The 18,656-nt window shown below is 39.5% G+C and overlaps 1 protein-coding gene across 2 annotated transcripts in view; it reads left to right on the forward strand.

Moving 5' to 3' along the window:
- Positions 1–1,967: 1,967 nt before the first annotated feature.
- The window catches only part of LOC101676954 (serine/threonine-protein phosphatase 2A catalytic subunit alpha isoform), a 141,165-nt gene continuing 124,476 nt past the window's right edge, over positions 1,968–18,656 (forward strand). The window contains exons 1-3 of one of the 2 annotated variants that reach the window (XM_045075502.1): positions 1,968–2,402; positions 2,603–2,785; positions 10,360–10,554. In XM_045075502.1, coding sequence (XP_044931437.1) covers positions 2,621–2,785; positions 10,360–10,554 — 360 coding nt within the window. In that variant the 5' untranslated portion in view covers positions 1,968–2,402; positions 2,603–2,620. The remainder of the gene's footprint in view (positions 2,403–2,602; positions 2,786–10,359; positions 10,555–18,656) is intronic. The other variant, XM_013052501.2, reaches the window with a different exon arrangement.

An 18,656-nucleotide genomic window follows, 5' to 3' on the forward strand; every position in this document is an offset into this window, starting at 1 on the left:
TTGTTACTTAAATGGCTTATCAAATCTGATACAGGGGGCAGAGAGAGGGAACTTCCATTTTTTTAATAGTAAGTGCAGCATTGCAATATTAAGGCCCACACCAAGTAAAATTCCCTGAAACGCTCCCATAAGGTCACCAAATAACCTGTATGTGCATTACGCTGGGGTTGCCAGGGTTGGAAATTCTGAGGACAAAAAAGAACGGTATAGATAGAGATTGTCTTAAGGTTTGTCGATTATCTCTATGGAACTACATTCTATGTTTTTTTTTTTTAAGATTTTATTTATTTATTTGACAGAGATCACAAGTAGGTAGAGAGGCAGGCAGAGAGAGAGGAGGAAGCAGGCTCCCTGCTGAGCAGATAGCCTCATGTGGGGCTCCATCCCAGGACCCTGCGATCATGACCTGACCTGAGCCGAATGCAGAGGCTTTAACCCACTGAGCCATCCACGCGCCCCTGGAACTACATTCTAACAGGAGTTTGCTCTCATTTGAGGACTGGTGTCAAAAATGTGTCAAAGTCAATGGATTTGGCTAAGATGAGGGTACATGGAGATGAAAACTCAAAGCATTTAGAAGGGTAGTTGGTTGTCAAGAAACCTTACAAATATGACTCGGATGTGGGGAAGAGATTTTGCAGACATGGGTGGGGATTATGTATCTAACCTGGATAACTCACCTCACTTTTCTACACCAGCAAGTAAGGTGCAAATTAGTCTGAAGTGTCACCCACCAGGGAGCTCAGAGGTGTTGATGCAGCCTGTGAGGATTTTGACATTTCCTTGAGTTCCCTCCTTCCACTGTCTTTGATTCCTGGCGGGGCTTTCATGGTCTGGAGAACTCAGAGATCTTTACATACTTCTGGGTAATTCTCCAGCCCAAGGCGAAATGGGATCATCGCACCAAGTTGCCCGTAGTTTCAGGGAATTGAAAGAGTTAATTTCCTCCCACTTTCTTGCTACCTCCTTTTCCCCCGAAGTCTTGAATTCTGTATTTTGCTTTTATAACTGCTTTGGTGATCAAGTTAGCCAAGCCTAACTCTTCATAGGTTCTGTGATGCATTTACAAATGAGATTCTCTAAATTAAAAGCTGAATATTCTCTTTTGCCTTCCTGCCATAGTGATCCTAACTCTCCCCAGGATATAGCTAAAGATGAAGACATACATGTAGGGTCACACGCAGTGAAATGGTAAAGACAATCTCCAAAAAATACCGTATTATGTCACTTACCTAGCAATGTATATTTGTTATGGAAACTCAGTTTATGGAGGCTGTCAGGTCAGCAAAACCCCATGTCCAGTTCTTAAGCAATAGTTAATGGTCCTCCCTCCCCCTGCTCTGCTGCGCCCTTTTATGTTGGGCCACGTCGGTCTATCTACCGAACCCTTTTACTTGTTTTCCCTAAGAGGGTGTTTTTTAAAAGGTGTTCTACGAGTCGAAAAAAAATTTTTTTTTTAAGTTTGTAGCAGTAAAAGGATTTCAAGAAACATTCTTGATTTGACAAATGTCTTAACCTCGTTTTAAAAATGAATTTCGACAGCTGAGATCGAACTCAGGTCTATGAAATATTAATGTCACTAGGTAACTTAGACGACTATAATTACACAAGACTTCCTTGGAAGACTAGTTTTACAACATGTTTCTACTTAAAAACTCCAGCCATCCTTTTAGGACGCTGAGCCAGCGGCAGAAGTTCTTTGTCCTGGGGCATCTAAGACGCAGGTTGGGCAAGCCTCCGCCCCTCTTGCCCCTCCCTAAAAGACACGCAGACTCTCGGTGCAGTAAAATGTGGCTTCTCCTCCATCTCTGCTCAAAACCAGCCTTGTGAGTTGGTCTCAACCCATATACTTCCCACCGCAAGCCCAAGAAAGCTTTCACTTGGCACGCACCGAGAACTCATTTTCACCGTGTCTCATTTTCTCTTCCGGGTCGTGCCGGATGCGGCTGATGTTCCGGTCTTGCGCAGTAGGCCCTAAGCACGAGGTCAGCGGCAGTGTTGCCATGGTAGCGGGCTCCCTGGAGCTAGGGGGCTGGCAAGCTAAATAGGGTCGGGGTCCATTTGTTCCGCCGGGTTTGCGGCGGAGCCAGGCCGGCGGGACTGCAAAATGGGCTGAGACCTCGGCGGTTGACCGGACGAGGTCTACTGTAGGGCAAGTGGCGCAACACTGGTCCGGGACCCTAAGAGGTCTGGTTTGAGGAACCGGTGGGGCTGAGGTTTTCTTCGGTCCGGGGGCCTAATCTGTGCGCCACGGCAGTATTTCGGGAACCCCATAGTTGAGGGCCACATGACAGGAAGTGTGCGGACTCCATTCTTGATGAATTGGTGACAGGTAGTGAGGGAATCTGAAATCTGCGTGTTCACGGGAATGACCGAGACAGCAGGAAGCTCCCTAATTTCTGGTGAGCGCTGGAGCCCCACAGGGACACCTTACTGTCTAGTTGGCAGAGTTACCGAGGACAAACAAGTATCTGTGGGAAAGATTAATATTTTCCATGTTTTATGTCTTTTAAAATACGGGTGTATTGTGGAAATGCAGTGTCCAGCTTGAATAAATAAAAGTACAAATGTTTAACTTTTTTTTTCCTTTATTTTTATGAAGAAGAATCCGGACTTGAAAATGGAGATGTATGAAACCCTCGGAAAAGTGGGAGAGGGAAGTTATGGAACAGTCATGAAGTGTAAACATAAGGATACTGGGCAGATAGTGGCCATTAAGATATTTTATGAAAAACCGGAAAAATCTGTCAACAAAATTGCAACGAGAGAAATAAAGTTTTTAAAGGTTTGCTTCTTTTACCTTAATTGCTATAAATCAAATTGTTATGGAATAAAAAATTATATAAAGGAATCTTTTATTTAACACATGTATGAAGACATAGAGTAGACTTAAAAAAGTGTGATACCTTATTGTCTACATTTTGAAATTTTATAGTGATACAAGATATATATGCTTATATATAATGTAACAAAAATTATGCCAAATATTATTATTTTTCAGAAATAGTAAAAGACAGTATCTGCTCTAAAGTACTTTTATTGTTTAATCAGAAAGATGGAAAGTCTCTTGAAAACAATACTGAATATAAAGTGACTCATAATAAATGACAAGTGAGTAACACAAAGTCCAGTTAAGTAGAGAAATTTTTTTTGGAGGAAATGGGACATGTATTTGGTCTTAAAGGATGTGAAAAATTTAGGTAAGAGGGAGAATCTATTGTATTCTAGGTTAGGAGAACAACATAAACTCAGATATCCAAGCATGAAAAAGAACAGAGAGCAGAGACATTGGTTGGTCTGTGGAGTTTTTTGGACAGAGTAGAAAGAGGTGAGATTAGAGAAGTAAACTGGAGTTAGGTTCTAAAGTCTTGGCTTAAAAGGACAAACTTTGATTTTGTAAGAGGTGGAAGGTTTTGAATTCAAAATAAAGCAACTATATATAATAATTTAGTACCATTTTTTAGAATAGGCTGGAAGACAGTAAAAATAGGGAGGTCTGTTATAAATTTAATTCAAGAATCTTGGTAAATACCATGAGAATCCTTGCTGGGTTGCAGCAACTTGAGTTTAAAGTTAGAAAAGCAAAGTTAAAATAGACTATATTGCAAAAGAAGACATGAAAGAATGTAGAAGGAAACAGAGGGAGGCAGAAGAATTAATGAAGTTCAGTGACTGTTCTCACTGATGGAAATATGAAAGACCCAAATGAGAAATGGACTGGAAACTAGTTCAGTTTTAGAAATGTTGAATTTGATGTGACAAGAATACATTTAAATAAAGCTCACTAGTATGGTTTTAGAAATGGGATGGAAAACAGAATTTTATGTAGGTATAACAGGTCAACCCAAGGGAAAGAACTTAGGACTGTGAAGAAAGGAGCATTAACATTCCTTAGGGATTGGGTACAAAACTAGTGATTAAAAAAATATTTAAGTCTACATATTTTATTTATTAGAATTTATCTAGATGCTTTAAGGTTTATGACTTTGACAATATAGTCTAGATGTTTTATGTGATGAAGAAAAGTCTTTCATTTTTATCTGATACAAAAGTAATATTCACCTCTATTTTATAATTGAAGTATAATTAACATACGATGTTATATTAATTTCAAGTGTACAGTGTAGTGATTTGACATTTCTATACATTATTGAGTGTTCACCATCAAGTGTAGTCATCATCTGTCACATACAATGTTATTGACCATATTCCCTGTGCTATACTTTTCATTTCTGTAATTTTTTTTTAAGTTTTATCCCTGGAAGTTTGTACCTCTTAATCCCCTTTTATCTATCTCACCCGCTCACTTCCCTCTGTCCTCTCTGGCAACCACCAGTTTGTTTTCTGTATTTAAGAGCCTGCTTGATTTTTTTTTTTTTAAGATTTTTATCCATTTATTTGACAGACAAGAGATCACAAGTAGGCAGAGAGGCAGGCAGAGAGAGAGGAAGGGAAGCAGGCTCCCTGCTGAGCAGAGAGCCTGATATGAGGCTGGATCCCAGGACCCTGGGATCATGACCTGAGCTGAAGGCAGAGGCTTTAACCCACTGAGCCACCCAGGTGCCCCTGATTTTTTTTGTTTGTTCATTTGTTTTGTGTTTTTTTGGATTCCACAAATAAGTGAAGTCATATGGTATTTGCCTTTCTTTGTCTGACTTATTTCACTTAGTGTAATACTTTCTAGGTCCATCCATGTTGTTTCAAATGTTAAGATCTCATATTGGGGGGAGGCGCCTGACTGGCTTAGTCAGTAGAGCATGTGACTCTTGATACCAGGTTGTTGAGTTTGAGTCCCACATTGGGTGTAGAAATAACTTTTTTAAAAATCTAAAAAAACCAAACAAACCTTTTTTTTATGATTGGGTAATATTCCATTGTATATGCACACCATATCTTTTTTATCCATTCATGTAATGATGGATGCTTTGGTTGCTTCTATATCTTGGCATTGTAAATAACACTGCAGTAAACATAGGGGTGCATATATATATATATTTTTTTAAGATTTATTTATTTATTTGACAGACAGAGATCACAAGTAGGCAGAGAAGCAGGCAGAGAGAGAGAGGGAAGCAGGCTCCCTTCTGAGCAGAGAGCCCGATGCCTGGCTCAATCCCAGGACCCTGATATCATGACCTGAGCCCAAGGCAGAGGCTTTAACCCACTGAGCCACCCAGGTACCCCACGTATGTCTTTTTGAATTAGTGTTTTCACTTTGGGCAAATACCCATTAATGGAATTACTGGATCATGTGGTATTTCAACTTCTAATTTTTTGAGCAACCTCCATACTATTTTTTATAGCACCTTCTTCAATTTATAGTCAGCCCCCGCAACAGTGCTTTTCCTCCACATCCTTGCCAATACTTGTTATTTTCTTGTCTTTTTAATGCTAACCATTCTGATTGGTGTGAGGTGATTTCTCATTGTGGTTTGATTTGCATTTCCCTCATGAGGAGTGTTGTTGAGCATCTCTTATGAGTCTGTTTGCTACCTGTATATCTCCTTTGGAAAAATGTCTATCCAGGTCCTTTGCTCATTTTTAAATAGTATTGTTTGTCTTTTTTAGTGTCGAGTTGTATAAATTCTTTATATATGTTGGATATTAAACCCTTATCCTAGACATCATTTTTAAGTGTCTTCTCCCATTCAGTAGGTTGCCTTTTTATTTTGTTAATGGTTTCCTTTGCTCTGCAAAGGCTTTTTATTTTGGTATAGTCCCAATAGTTTATTTTTGCTTTTGTTTCCCTTGCCTGAGGACACAGATCCATAAACATGTTGCTAAGGGTGATCTCTAAGGGAGTACTGCCTAATGTTTTAGGAGTTTTACAGCTTCAGGTCTCACATTTAGGTCTTTAACCCATTTTGAGTTTATTTTTGTGTATGGTGTTATAAAGTGGTGCAGTTTCTTTTTTTTTTTTTTTTAAGATTTTATTTATTTATTTGACAGAGAAAGATCACAAGTAGGCAGAGAGGCAGGCAAAGAGAGAGAGAGGGAAACAGTCTCCCCGCTGAGCAGAGAGCCCAATGCGGGACTGGATCCCAGGACCCTGAGATCATGACCTGAGCCGAAGGCAGCAGCTTAACCCACTAAGCCACCCAGGTGCCTCTACAGTTTCATATTTTTGCATGTAGCTGTCCTGTTCCCCCAGTACTATTTGTTGAAAAGACTGTCTTTTTGTGATTGTCTTGCCTCTGCTGTCAATTAATTGACCATGTAGGTGTGTTCTTCTGTTCTTTTCATTATGCCTCTTCTGTTTATGTGTATGTTCCTTTGGACTCTGTGTCCTGTTCTGTTGATCTCTGTGTCTATTTTTGTGTCACTATCATACTTTTTTGATACTGTAGCTTTGTAGTATATCTTGAAATCTGGGCTTGTGATACTTGCAGCTTTGTTCTACTTTCTCCAGATTGCTTTAACTATTTGAGGTCTAAATTTTAGGATTAATTGTTCTAGTTCTATGAAATTCTCCTCTTTCTTTGTAAGTCTATATTAGATATGACGGATCAATTTGGGTTTTTGCTTGTATTTTTGTTTTTTAAAGATTTTATTTATTTGTCAGAGAGAGAGAGAGTGCACACGCACAAGCAGGGGGGCACACAAGCAGAGTGAGCAGCAGGCAGAGGGAGAAGCAGGCTCCCCACTAAGAAAGGAGCCTAATGCAGGACTCAATCCCAGGACCCTGGGATCATGACCTGAGCCAAAGGCAGACCCTTAACCAACTGAGCCACCCAGGGGTCCCTCAATTTGTTTAAATAAAATAAATATATTAGGTATTTCTATTTGTGTATTGTTGAGTTATTCTATTTCTAGACAGTGTAAAGAAAAGGTAGAATCAGTGAAGATGTTATGATTTTGTGAGATGCCACTGCTTTTCCTGATGACCTAAAACATTGTAATACCATAAGGCAACTGTTGTACACCATAAGTGAAAATTTGCTTAGATGGAGATCTTTTCCCAAGCAATATCTTTTGCTCTTTCTTCAGCTCTGTTACATTTAAGCTGATTATTTTTTTTCTAGTTTATCATTTTGTAAAAACTACCAATATGTTGCAAGAACACAGAAAGTAAATAGAAGATGTAGTTAACGGGGCACCTGGGTGGCTCAGTGGTTAAAGCCTCTGCCTTCTGCTCAGGTCATGATCCCAGGGTCCTTCTCTTCTCAGCAGGGAGCCTGCTTCCTCCTCTCTCTCTGCTTGCCTCTCTGCCTACTTGTGATTTCTGTCTGTCAAATAAATAAAAATAAAATCTTTAAAAAAAAAAAGAAGAAGAAGATGTAGTTAACTATTACAACTATTATACAAACTGTTTGGAAACACCTTAACTATTTATTCTCATTGGCTTGTTTGTTTGGTGTTTTGTTTGTTTGTTTTATTTTTAAGTTGGCTCCACACTGGGCCTGAGATCAAGACGAGAGATGAAATCAAGAGTTAGAGGCTTAACCAACCAAGCCACCCAGTTGCCCCTTATTGGTTCATTTCTTATAGGATTTTAAAATTGATTTTATCTAATTCAACAAGAGAGAGTTCTTGGATTAATTCACATTTTTAGTCTAAAAAGATTGCCATTATGACTTCATTTGAATTAAATTTTTATCTGCTAGAATTTTATTAAATGCAGTTAAGAGTAATTAGTGACAATAGCTATAGGAAAGTTATCTGGTAATGAAGGAAAACAAAAGTAAACAACTTGAGGAGTAGCAAAGAAGAATTTCTAGGAGTTTCACGGTTAATCTGAGAAAGAATTCTTTCCCCTGGTGGATCTTCCATAATGCTTATTGACTTACATTAACTCTTCGTTGCTTTAGCCTTTAAAATAAAGACTAGAGAAGGAACCAGTAATTTTCCTTAGCTGAAGGATTAGTAGTGTAGTGTCCAAAAGCAGTCAGTTGTCTTTGGTGCTACTAGCATGGTGTCACTGCAGCACTCTGGCATCTTGCCAACCAGGGAAATTGGGAATAAAATAGGAAAGGAATCTGGCATTATATTCTGGCATGTTTTTCTTTTAGTCATATTTTAAGGACTTTGGACTATGTGTAAGTACAGATAAGTAGAAAAATTTATTATTGTGCTGTTAGAATAAAGACAAATATTTTTCATAACATTTAATTTTCTAATGAATCTAACATTGAAAATATACCTCTCGATTTTTAGCCAAATGAATAAATGCTTTTAGTAATTTGAAAATGTTAAGTATTTGAGAACTGGTAATAATTAAGTTAGCATGTTAAAAAATAAACAGGATAAAATACTGAACCTCATTTGTTTTCTAAGCTGATAAATGCCATTTTTTACCTTCTGAAGTTAAGATTGTTACTAGTTTAAGGTGTTTATTTAATAGAATGTTACAAACAGTGAACAAAAAGGTATCCACAAATAATTGTATATTTTTGTGAAGTTCCTATGACTGTAAATTATTATTTTGTGTATCTGTCAAGTTTCTATGTATTTTGATTCTATTTGTTCCAGTGTAATTAATTAATTTATACTGTCCACCTGGAACTTATGTTTCACTTTCGAGAGTTGAGGATCAAACTAAGAAAATCATTTCTTTGAAATCATCACGTACTGAGTGGCATTAAAATCCATGCTCATGAGATTAAGAGTCACTTATGGTTTGTCTCCCTCCCAATCCCATCTTGTTTCATTTATTCTTCTCCTACCCACTTAAGCCCCCATGTTGCATCACCACTTACTCACACAGGGAGATCATATGATAGTTGTCTTTCTCTGCTTGACTTATTTCGCTAAGCATGATACCCTCTAGTTCCATCCACGTTGTCGCAAATGGCAAGATTTCATTTCTTTTGATGGCTGCATAGTATTCCATTGTGTATACTGAGGTTTGCTGGGGGGAGGGGAGGTTGGTAGAAGGGGGGTGGGGTTATGGACATTGGGGAGGGTATGTGTTTTGGTGAGTGCTGTGAAGTGTGTAAACCTGGCGATTCACAGACCTGTACCCCTGGGGATAAAAATATATGTTTATAAAAAATTAAAAATTAAAAAAAAAATCCATACTCATTTGAAAACTAACATTTTAAATTCCAGATGTTAGACTTAATTATAAACCAAGTTGAAGGATAGAAAGATATGTCTTGGGGCACCTGGGTGGCTCAGTGGGTTAAGCCTTTGCTTCAGCTTGGGTCATGATCTAAGGGTCCTGGAATTGAGCCCCGCATAGGGCTCTCTGCTCAGTGGGGAGCCTGCTTCCCTGCCTCTCCCCTGCCTGCCTCTCTGCCTACTTGTGGTATCTATCTCTCTGTCAAATAAATAAATAAAATCTTAAAAAAAAAAAAAAAGGAAAGATCTGTTTTAGGGGCACCTGGATGATGCGGTAGGTTGAGTGTCTGACTCTTGATTTCAGCTCAGGTTATGATCTCAGTCTTGTGAAATGGAGCTCCACATCCACTGAGTGCAGAGCCTGTTTGGGATTCTCTCTCTCTGGGTCCTTCTCCCCGACTCATCTGTACACACTCTCACTCTCCCCAGTAAAGAAATAAAACTTAAGAAAAAAAAAAAGGTATATCTTAGCAGCATACCAACTTGCATTATACTACATTAACTCTAAATTAATTTAATAAATAATCAAATGCCAGCTTGAAGTAAGACAGTACATCTCCCCATGTTCTGTATGTATTAATTATGAAATAGTTTAGCATTTTCTTAGGTTTATTTTTTTTAGTAATCTCTATACCCAACATGGGGCTCAAACTCACCACTGCAAGATCAAGAGTTGCATGCTGTTCTGAGCCTCTCTAAACTAGGAGCCCCTAAATTAGCATTTTTAAAAAATAGGAATGTAAACAAATAAGTTGAAAGTTTCCTATTGAAATTCATGGAGTAAAATAGGCTGAGAATAAGGGCACCTAGGTGGCTCATTCAGTTAAGTGTGTGTCTTTGACTCAGGTCATGATCCCACAGTACTGGGATGGAGCCCCAAGTTGGGCCCCCTGCTCATCAGGGAGACTTCTTCTCCCTGTTCATGCTTGCTCTTGATCTCTCTCTCAAATAAATAAATAAATAAAGTCTTTTAAAAAAATAGACTGAGAATATTTATGCTTTTAAAAATTATGTAGGCGGGGCGGCCTGGGTGGCTCAGTAGGTTAAAGCCTCTGCCTTCAGCTCAGGTCATGATCCCAGGGTCCTGGGATCCAGTCCCGCACCGGGCTCTCCGCTTAGCAGGGAGACTGCTTCCCTTCCTCTCTCTCTGCCTGCCTCTCTGCTTACTTGTGATCTCTGTCTACCAAATAAATAAATAAAAATCTTAAAAAAAATAAAAATTATGTAAGTATTTTATATATATGTATAAATTATTACACATGAAATAATGTATTATAAATCTGTTTCTTCTGTCAATAGCAATTTCGTCATGAAAACCTGGTCAATCTGATTGAAGTTTTTAGGCAGAAAAAGAAAATTCATTTGGTGTTTGAATTTATTGACCACACGGTATTAGATGAGCTGCAACATTATTGTCACGGACTAGAGAGTAAACGACTTAGAAAATACCTCTTCCAGATCCTTCGAGCAATTGAATATCTTCACAATAATAACGTAAGTGCTTCAGAGTAAGCCAAACTATAGGATGTATATGAATCGTAAATGCTCTTTAATGAAGGTTTTAAAAGTATTTTTCTGTACAATAGTAATTGTTATCCTGAAACTGGGGCCATTACCTATACTTTAGTTGCAGAATTGCAAAATGTGTTAAGTACACAGTAATAGAGTTGTAACTCTAACAATAGGACAGACCAAGGATGGGGTGCTAAAGGAAGTATCAGTAATTTGGTAAGGAGGAACCAGCCATCAGGTGGGACCTTTTATTGGGGAAAGTACATCAAAATGTTGCCAGGCAGGCTCAAATGAAGGAAGGTTTAGAGGTAGGAACTAGAGACTAGGATGGGGAATGGCAAGTAAATGGAGATGCCTTTAAGGAAAGAAAGCAGAAATAAAGTTGCTAAGAGGTACATAGTCTTGCTTTTTTTTTTTTTAAAGATTTTATTTATTTATTTGACAGACAGAGATTACAAGTAGACAGAGAAGCAGGCAGAGAGAGAGGAAGCGAAGCAGGCCCCCTGCTGAGCAGAGAGCCTGATGTGGGACTCTATCCCAGGACCTTGAGATCATGACCTGAGCCGAAGGCAGCGGCTTAACCCACTGAGCCACCCAGGCGCCCCCATAGTCTTGCTTAACATGAAAAAAATCAAGACCACAAAGATCAACTGTTCTGAATTTTAGTCAGCTGCCTAGTAAGTGTTTAGTTCAGCAGGTTTTTATGGAGGTATTTCGTTCCCAACTTCAGCTCTACTCTCTGGAAATTTAGATATATATTCAGGAAATAACAGGAAGAACCTCAAAAAATTTATTAGTAAATGATATAGACAAAACATCTTATATCCTAAGCTTTTTTGGCTATCTTAGTTTCTTTTCTTTCTTTCTTTCTTTCTTTTTTTTTTTTTTAAGATTTTATTTATTTATTTGACAAACAGAGATCACAAGAAGGCAGAGAGGCAGGCAGAGAGAGAGGAAGAGAAGCAGGCTCCCTGCTGAGCAGAGAGCCCAATGCATGTGCTCTATCCCAGGACCCTGAAATCATGACCAGAGGCCTTAACCCACTGAGCCGCCCAGGCACCCCTCGCTATCTTAATTTCTAATTTTCTGTCTTGCTAATAGTGCGTCTCATTTTGTAGCTTTTTTTAATTTTATTTTATTTATTTTTTACAGAGAGAGAGAGAGACAGCAAGAGAGGGAACACAAGCAGGGGGAGTGGGAGAGGGAGAACCAGGCTTTCCAACGAGCAGGGAGCCCTGTGGGAGCTCGACTAAGTCACCCAGGCACTCCTCATTTTGTAGTTTTGAAATGTGGTTATAATCACAATTGGAATTGATATTGTCATTTCCTTGCCAGCTGGATCCATAGGGAGGCATTAAAATGTAATAGTAAGGGGCACCTGGGTGGCTCAGTGGGTTAAGCCGCTGCCTTCGGCTCAGGTCATGATCTCAGGGTCCCTGGATCGAGTCCCGCATCGGGCTCTCTGCTCAGCGGAGAGCCTGCTTCCTCCTCTCTCTCTCTGCCTGCCTCTCTGCCTACTTGTGATTTCTCTCTGTCAAATAAATAAATAAAATCTAAAAAAAAAAAATGTAATAGTAAGAGCACAGTCTGTGGAATCAGACTATCCTAGATTTTCACCCACCATCTTTTCTCTGGGTAACCATGTGGTTACCTATGCAGTTCACAGCTCACTGCAGTAGAGTGGAGTGACAGGTGGTAGCCCCATTATGCTCTGGTCCCAGGAAAGTTACCTAACCTCCCTGATCCTCACTGTCCTCATGGGTAAAATGATGTAGTACCTCACATTTTTTTTTTATAACAGTCAAATAAGATAGTAGGTATAAAGTGTTTAGCATTGTGTCAGGGGGGAGGAGTCAAGATGGCGGAGAAGTAGCAAGCTGAGACTGCTTCAGCTAGCCGGAGATCAGCTAGATAGCTTATCTAAAGATTGCAAACACCTGAAAATCCATTGGCAGATCGAAGAGAAGAAGAACAGCAATTCTGGAAACAGAAAAACAACCACTTTCTGAAAGGTAGGACCGGCGGAGAAGTGAATCCAAAGCGACGGGAAGATAGACCCCGGGGGGAGGGGCCGGCTCCCGGCAAGCGGCGGAGCAACCGCGCACAAAATCAGGACTTTTAAAAGTCTGTTCCGCTGAGGGACATCGCTCCAGAGGCTAAACCGGGGCGAAGCCCACGCGGGGTCAGCGTGGCCTCAGGTCCCGCAGGGTCACAGAAGGATCGGGGGTGTCTGAGTGTCGCAGAGCTTGCAGGTATTGGAACGGGAAAGCCGGCTACAGAGACAGAGCCGACAGTAAGCTCGCAGCTCCGTGTTACCTTGAACCGGTCGCAGGCTCGGTGAGCTCGGAGCGCGGCCGGAGGTCAGGCAGACGGGAGTAACTGGGCGCTGTTCTCTGAGGGCGCACTGAGGAGTGCGGCCCTGGGCTCTCGGCTCCTCCGGGCCGGAGACCAGGAGGCCGCCATTTGTATTCCCATCCTCTGGAACTCTACGGAAAGCGCTCAGGGAACAAAAGCTCCTGAAAGCAAACCCGAGCGGATTACTCACCCCGGCCCCGGGTAAGGGCGGTATAATTCCGCCTGGGGCAAAGACACTTGAGAATCACTACAAAAGGCCCCTCCCCCAGAAGATCAACAAGAAATCCAGCCGAGACCAAGTTCACCTACCAAGGAGTGAGGTTTCAATACCAAGGAGAGCAGCAGAATTCCAGAGGAGGAGAAAGCCAAGCACGGAACTCATGGCTTTTTTCCTGTGATTTTTTTTAGTCTTGCAGTTAATTTAATTTTTTCTTTTTCATTTTTTTTTTTCTCGCCTTCGGGTAAAATTTTTTTTTTAACTGTTACCTTTTTCTTTTTTAACGATTTTTTTACTAGTTTATCTAATATATGTATATATTTTTTTACATTTTTCTTAGGTGTTTTCTTTTTTTAAAAATTCCTTTCTTTTCTTTTTTTTTCTTTTTCTTTTCTTTTTGTTTTTTTTTTTTTTTTTTTTTTTTTTTTTTCTTTCTTCCTTTTTGAACCTCTTTTTATCCCCTTTCTCCCCACTCACGATTTTGGATCTCTTCTAATTTGGTTAAAGCATATTTTCCTGGGGTTGTTGCCACCCTTTTAGTATTTTACTTGCCCCTTCATTTACTCTTATCAGGACAAAATGACAAGACGGAAAAATTCAACACAAAAAAAAGAACAAGAGGCAGTACCGAAGGCTAGGGACCTAATCAATACAGACATCGGTAATATGTCAGATCTAGAGTTCAGAATGACAATTCTCAAGGTTCTAGCCGGGCTCAAAAAAGGCATGGAAGATATTAGAGAAACCCTCTCGAGAGATATAAAAGCCCTTTCTGGAGAAATAAAAGAACTAAAATCTAACCAAGGTGAAATCAAAAAAGCTATTAATGAGGTGCAATTAAAAATGGAGGCTCTAACTGCTAGGATAAATGAGGCAGAAGAAAGAATTAGTGATATAGAAGACCAAATGACAGAGAATAAAGAAGCTGAGCAAAAGAGGGACAAACAGCTACTGGACCACGAGGGGAGAATTCGAGAGTTAAGTGACACCATAAGACGAAACAACATTAGAATAATTGGGATTCCAGAAGAAGAAGAAAGTGAGAGGGGAGCAGAAGGTATACTGGAGAGAATTATTGGGGAGAATTTCCCCAATATGGCAAAGGGAACGAGCATCAAAATTCAGGAGGTTCAGAGAATGCCCCTCAAAATCAATAAGAATAGGACCACACCCCGTCACCTAATAGTAAAATTTACAAGTCTCAATGACAAAGAGAAAATCCTGAAAGCAGCCCGGGAAAAGAAGTCTGTAACATACAATGGTAAAAATATCAGATTGGCAGCTGACTTATCCACAGAGACCTGGCAGGCCAGAAAGAGCTGGCATGATATTTTCAGAGCACTAAACGAGAAAAACATGCAGCCAAGAATACTATATCCAGCTAGGCTATCATTGAAAATAGAAGGAGAGATTAAAAGCTTCCAGGACAAACAACAACTGAAAGAATTTGCAAATACCAAACCAGCTCTACAGGAAATATTGAAAGGGGTCCTCTAAGCAAAGAGAGAGCCTACAAGTGGTAGATCAGAAAGGAACAGAGACCATATACAGTAACAGTCACCTTACAGGCAATACAATGGCACTAAATTCATATCTCTCAATAGTTACCCTGAATGTGAATGGGCTAAATGCCCCTGTCAAAAGACACAGGGTATCAGAATGGATAAAAAAACAAAACCCATCTATATGTTGCCTCCAAGAAACACATTTTAAGCCCGAAGACACCTCCAGATTTAAAGTGAGGGGGTGGAAAAGAATTTACCATGCTAATGGACATCAGAAGAAAGCAGGAGTGGCAATCCTTATATCAGATCAATTAGATTTTAAGCCAAAGACTATAATAAGAGATGAGGAAGGACACTATATCATACTCAAAGGCTCTGTCCAACAAGAAGATTTAACAATTTTAAATATCTATGCCCCCAATGTGGGAGCAGCCAACTATATAAACCAATTAATAACAAAATCAAAGAAACACATCAACAATAATACAATAATAGTAGGGGACTTTAACACTCCCCTCACTGAAATGGACAGGTCATCCAAGCAAAAGCTCAGCAAGGAAATAAAGGCCTTAAATGACACACTGGACCAGATGGACATCACAGATATATTCAGAATATTTCATCCCAAAGCAACAGAATACACATTCTTCTCTAGTGCACATGGAACATTCTCCAGAATAGATCACATCCTCGGTCCTAAATCAGGACTCAACCGGTATCAAAAGATTGGGATCATTCCCTGCATATTTTCAGACCACAATGCTCTAAAGCTAGAACTCAACCACAAAAGGAAGTTTGGAAAGAACCCAAATACATGGAGACTAAACAGTATCCTTCTAAAGAATGAATGGGTCAACCGGGAAATTAAAGAAGAATTGAAAAAAATCATGGAAACAAATGATAATGAAAATACAACGGTTCAAAATCTGTGGGACACAACAAAGGCAGTCCTGAGAGGAAAATATATAGCGGTACAAGCCTTTCTCAAGAAACAAGAAAGGTCTCAGGTACACAACCTAACCCTACACCTAAAGGAGCTGGAGAAAGAACAAGAAAGAAACCCTAAGCCCAGCAGGAGAAGAGAAATCATAAAGATCAGAGCAGAAATCAATGAAATAGAAACCAAAAAAACAATAGAACAAATCAACGAAAGTAGGAGCTGGTTCTTTGAAAGAATTAATAAAATTGATAAACCCCTGGCCAGACTTATCAAAAAGGAAAAGAGAAAGGACCCAAATAAATAAAATCATGAATGAAAGAGGAGAGATCACAACTAACACCAAAGAAATACAAACTATTATAAGAACATACTATGAGCAACTCTACGGCAATAAATTTGACAATCTGGAAGAAATGGATGCATTCCTAGAAACATATAAACTACCACAACTGAACCAGGAAGAAATAGAAAGCCTGAACAGACCCATAACCAGTAAGGAGATTGAAACAGTCATTAAAAATCTCCAAACAAACAAAAGCCCAGGGCCAGACGGCTTCCCGGGGGAATTCTACCAAACATTTAAAGAAGAACTAATTCCTATTCTCCTGAAACTGTTCCAAAAAATAGAAATGGAAGGAAAACTTCCAAACTCATTTTATGAGGCCAGCATCACCTTGATCCCAAAACCAGACAAGGATCCCACCAAAAAAGAGAGCTATAGACCGATATCCTTGATGAACACAGATGCGAAAATACTCAACAAAATACTAGCCAATAGGATTCAACAGTACATTAAAAAGATTATTCACCACGACCAAGTGGGATTTATTCCAGGGCTGCAAGGTTGGTTCAACATCCGCAAATCAGTCAATGTGATACAACACATCAATAAAAGAAAGAACAAGAACCATATGATACTCTCAATAGATGCTGAAAAAGCATTTGACAAAGTACAACATCCCTTCCTGATCAAAACTCTTCAAAGTGTAGGGATAGAGGGCACATACCTCAATATCATCAAAGCCATCTATGAAAAACCCACCGCAAATATCATTCTCAATGGAGAAAAACTGAAAGCTTTTCCGCTAAGGTCAGGAACACGGCAGGGATGTCCATTATCACCACTGCTATTCAACATTGTACTAGAGGTCCTAGCCTCAGCAATCAGACAACAAAAGGAAATTAAAGGCATCCAAATCAGCAAAGAAGAAGTCAAATTATCACTCTTCGCAGATGATATGATACTATATGTGGAAAACCCAAAAGACTCCACTCCAAAACTGCTAGAACTTATACAGGAATTCAGTAAAGTGTCAGGATATAAAATCAATGCACAGAAATCAGTTGCATTTCTCTACACCAACAGCAAGACAGAAGAAAGAGATATTAAGGAGTCAATCCCATTTACAATTGCATCCAAAACCATAAGATACCTAGGAATAAACCTAACCAAAGAGATACAGAATCTATACTCAGAAAACTATAAAGTACTCATGAAAGAAATTGAGGAAGACACAAAGAAATGGAAAAATGTTCCATGCTCCTGGATTGGAAGAATAAATATTGTGAAAATGTCTATGCTACCTAAAGCAATCTACACATTTAATGCAATTCCTATCAAAGTACCATCCATCTTTTTCAAAGAAATGGAACAAATAATTCTAAAATTTATATGGAACCAGAAAAGACCTCGAATAGCCAAAGGGATATTGAAAAAGAAAGCCAACGTTGGTGGCATCACAATTCCAGACTTCAAGCTCTATTACAAAGCTGTCATCATCAAGACAACATGGTACTGGCACAAAAACAGACACATAGATCAATGGAACAGAATAGAGAGCCCAGAAATAGACCCTCAAATCTATGGTCAACTAATCTTCAACAAAGCAGGGAAGAATGTCCAATGGAAAAATGACAGCCTTTTCAATAAATGGTGCTGGGCAAATTGGACAGCCACATGCAGAAAAATGAAATTGGACCATTTCCTTACACCACACACAAAAATAGACTCAAACTGGATGAAGGACCTCAATGTGAGAAAGGAATCCATCAAAATCCTTGAGGAGAACACGGGCAGCAACCTCTTCGACCTCTGCCGCAGCAACATCTTCCTAGGAACAACGCAAAAGGCAAGGGAAACAAGGGAAAAAATGAACTACTGGGATTTCATCAAGATCAAAAGCTTTTGCACAGCAAAGGAAACAGTTAACAAAATCAAAAGACAACTGACAGAATGGGAGAAGATATTTGCAAACGACATATCAGATAAAGGACTAGTGTCCAGAATCTATAAAGAACTTAGCAAACTCAACACCCAAAGAACAAATAATCCAATCAAGAAATGGGCAGAAGACATGAACAGACATTTCTGCAAAGAAGACATCCAGATGGCGAACAGACACATTGAAAAAGTGCTCCATATCACTCGGCATCAGGGAAATACAAATCAAAACCACAATGAGATATCACCTCACACCAGTCAGAATGGCTAAAATCAACAAGTCAGGAAATGACAGATGCTGGCGAGGATGCGGAGAAAGGGGAACCCTCCTACACTGTTGGTGGGAATGCAAGCTGGTGCAGCCACTCTGGAAAACAGCATGGAGGTTCCTCAAAATGTTGAAAATAGAACTGCCCTATGACCCAGCAATTGCACTATTGGGTATTTACCCTAAAGATACAAATGTAGTGATCCAAAGGGACACATGCACCCGGTTGTTTATAGCAGCAATGTCCACAATAGCCAAACTATGGAAAGAACCTAGATGTCCATCAACAGATGAATGGATCAAGAAGATGTGGTATATATACACAATGGAATACTATGCAGCCATCAAAAGAAATGAAATCTTGCCATTTGCAACAACATGGATGGAACTAGAGCGTATCATGCTTAGCGAAATAAGTCAAGCAGAGAAAGACAACTATCATATGATCTCCCTGATATGAGGAAGTGGTGATGCAACATGGAGGCTTAAGTGGGTAGAAGAAGAATAAATGAAACAAGATGGGATTGGGAGGGAGACAAACCATAAGTGACTCTTAATCTCACAAAACAACCTGAGGG

This window comes from Mustela putorius, unplaced genomic scaffold (assembly GCF_011764305.1).
Source record: "Mustela putorius furo isolate JIRA1106 unplaced genomic scaffold, ASM1176430v1.1 tig00000145_pilon_pilon_pilon, whole genome shotgun sequence".
Lineage (NCBI taxonomy): Eukaryota > Metazoa > Chordata > Mammalia > Carnivora > Mustelidae > Mustela > Mustela putorius.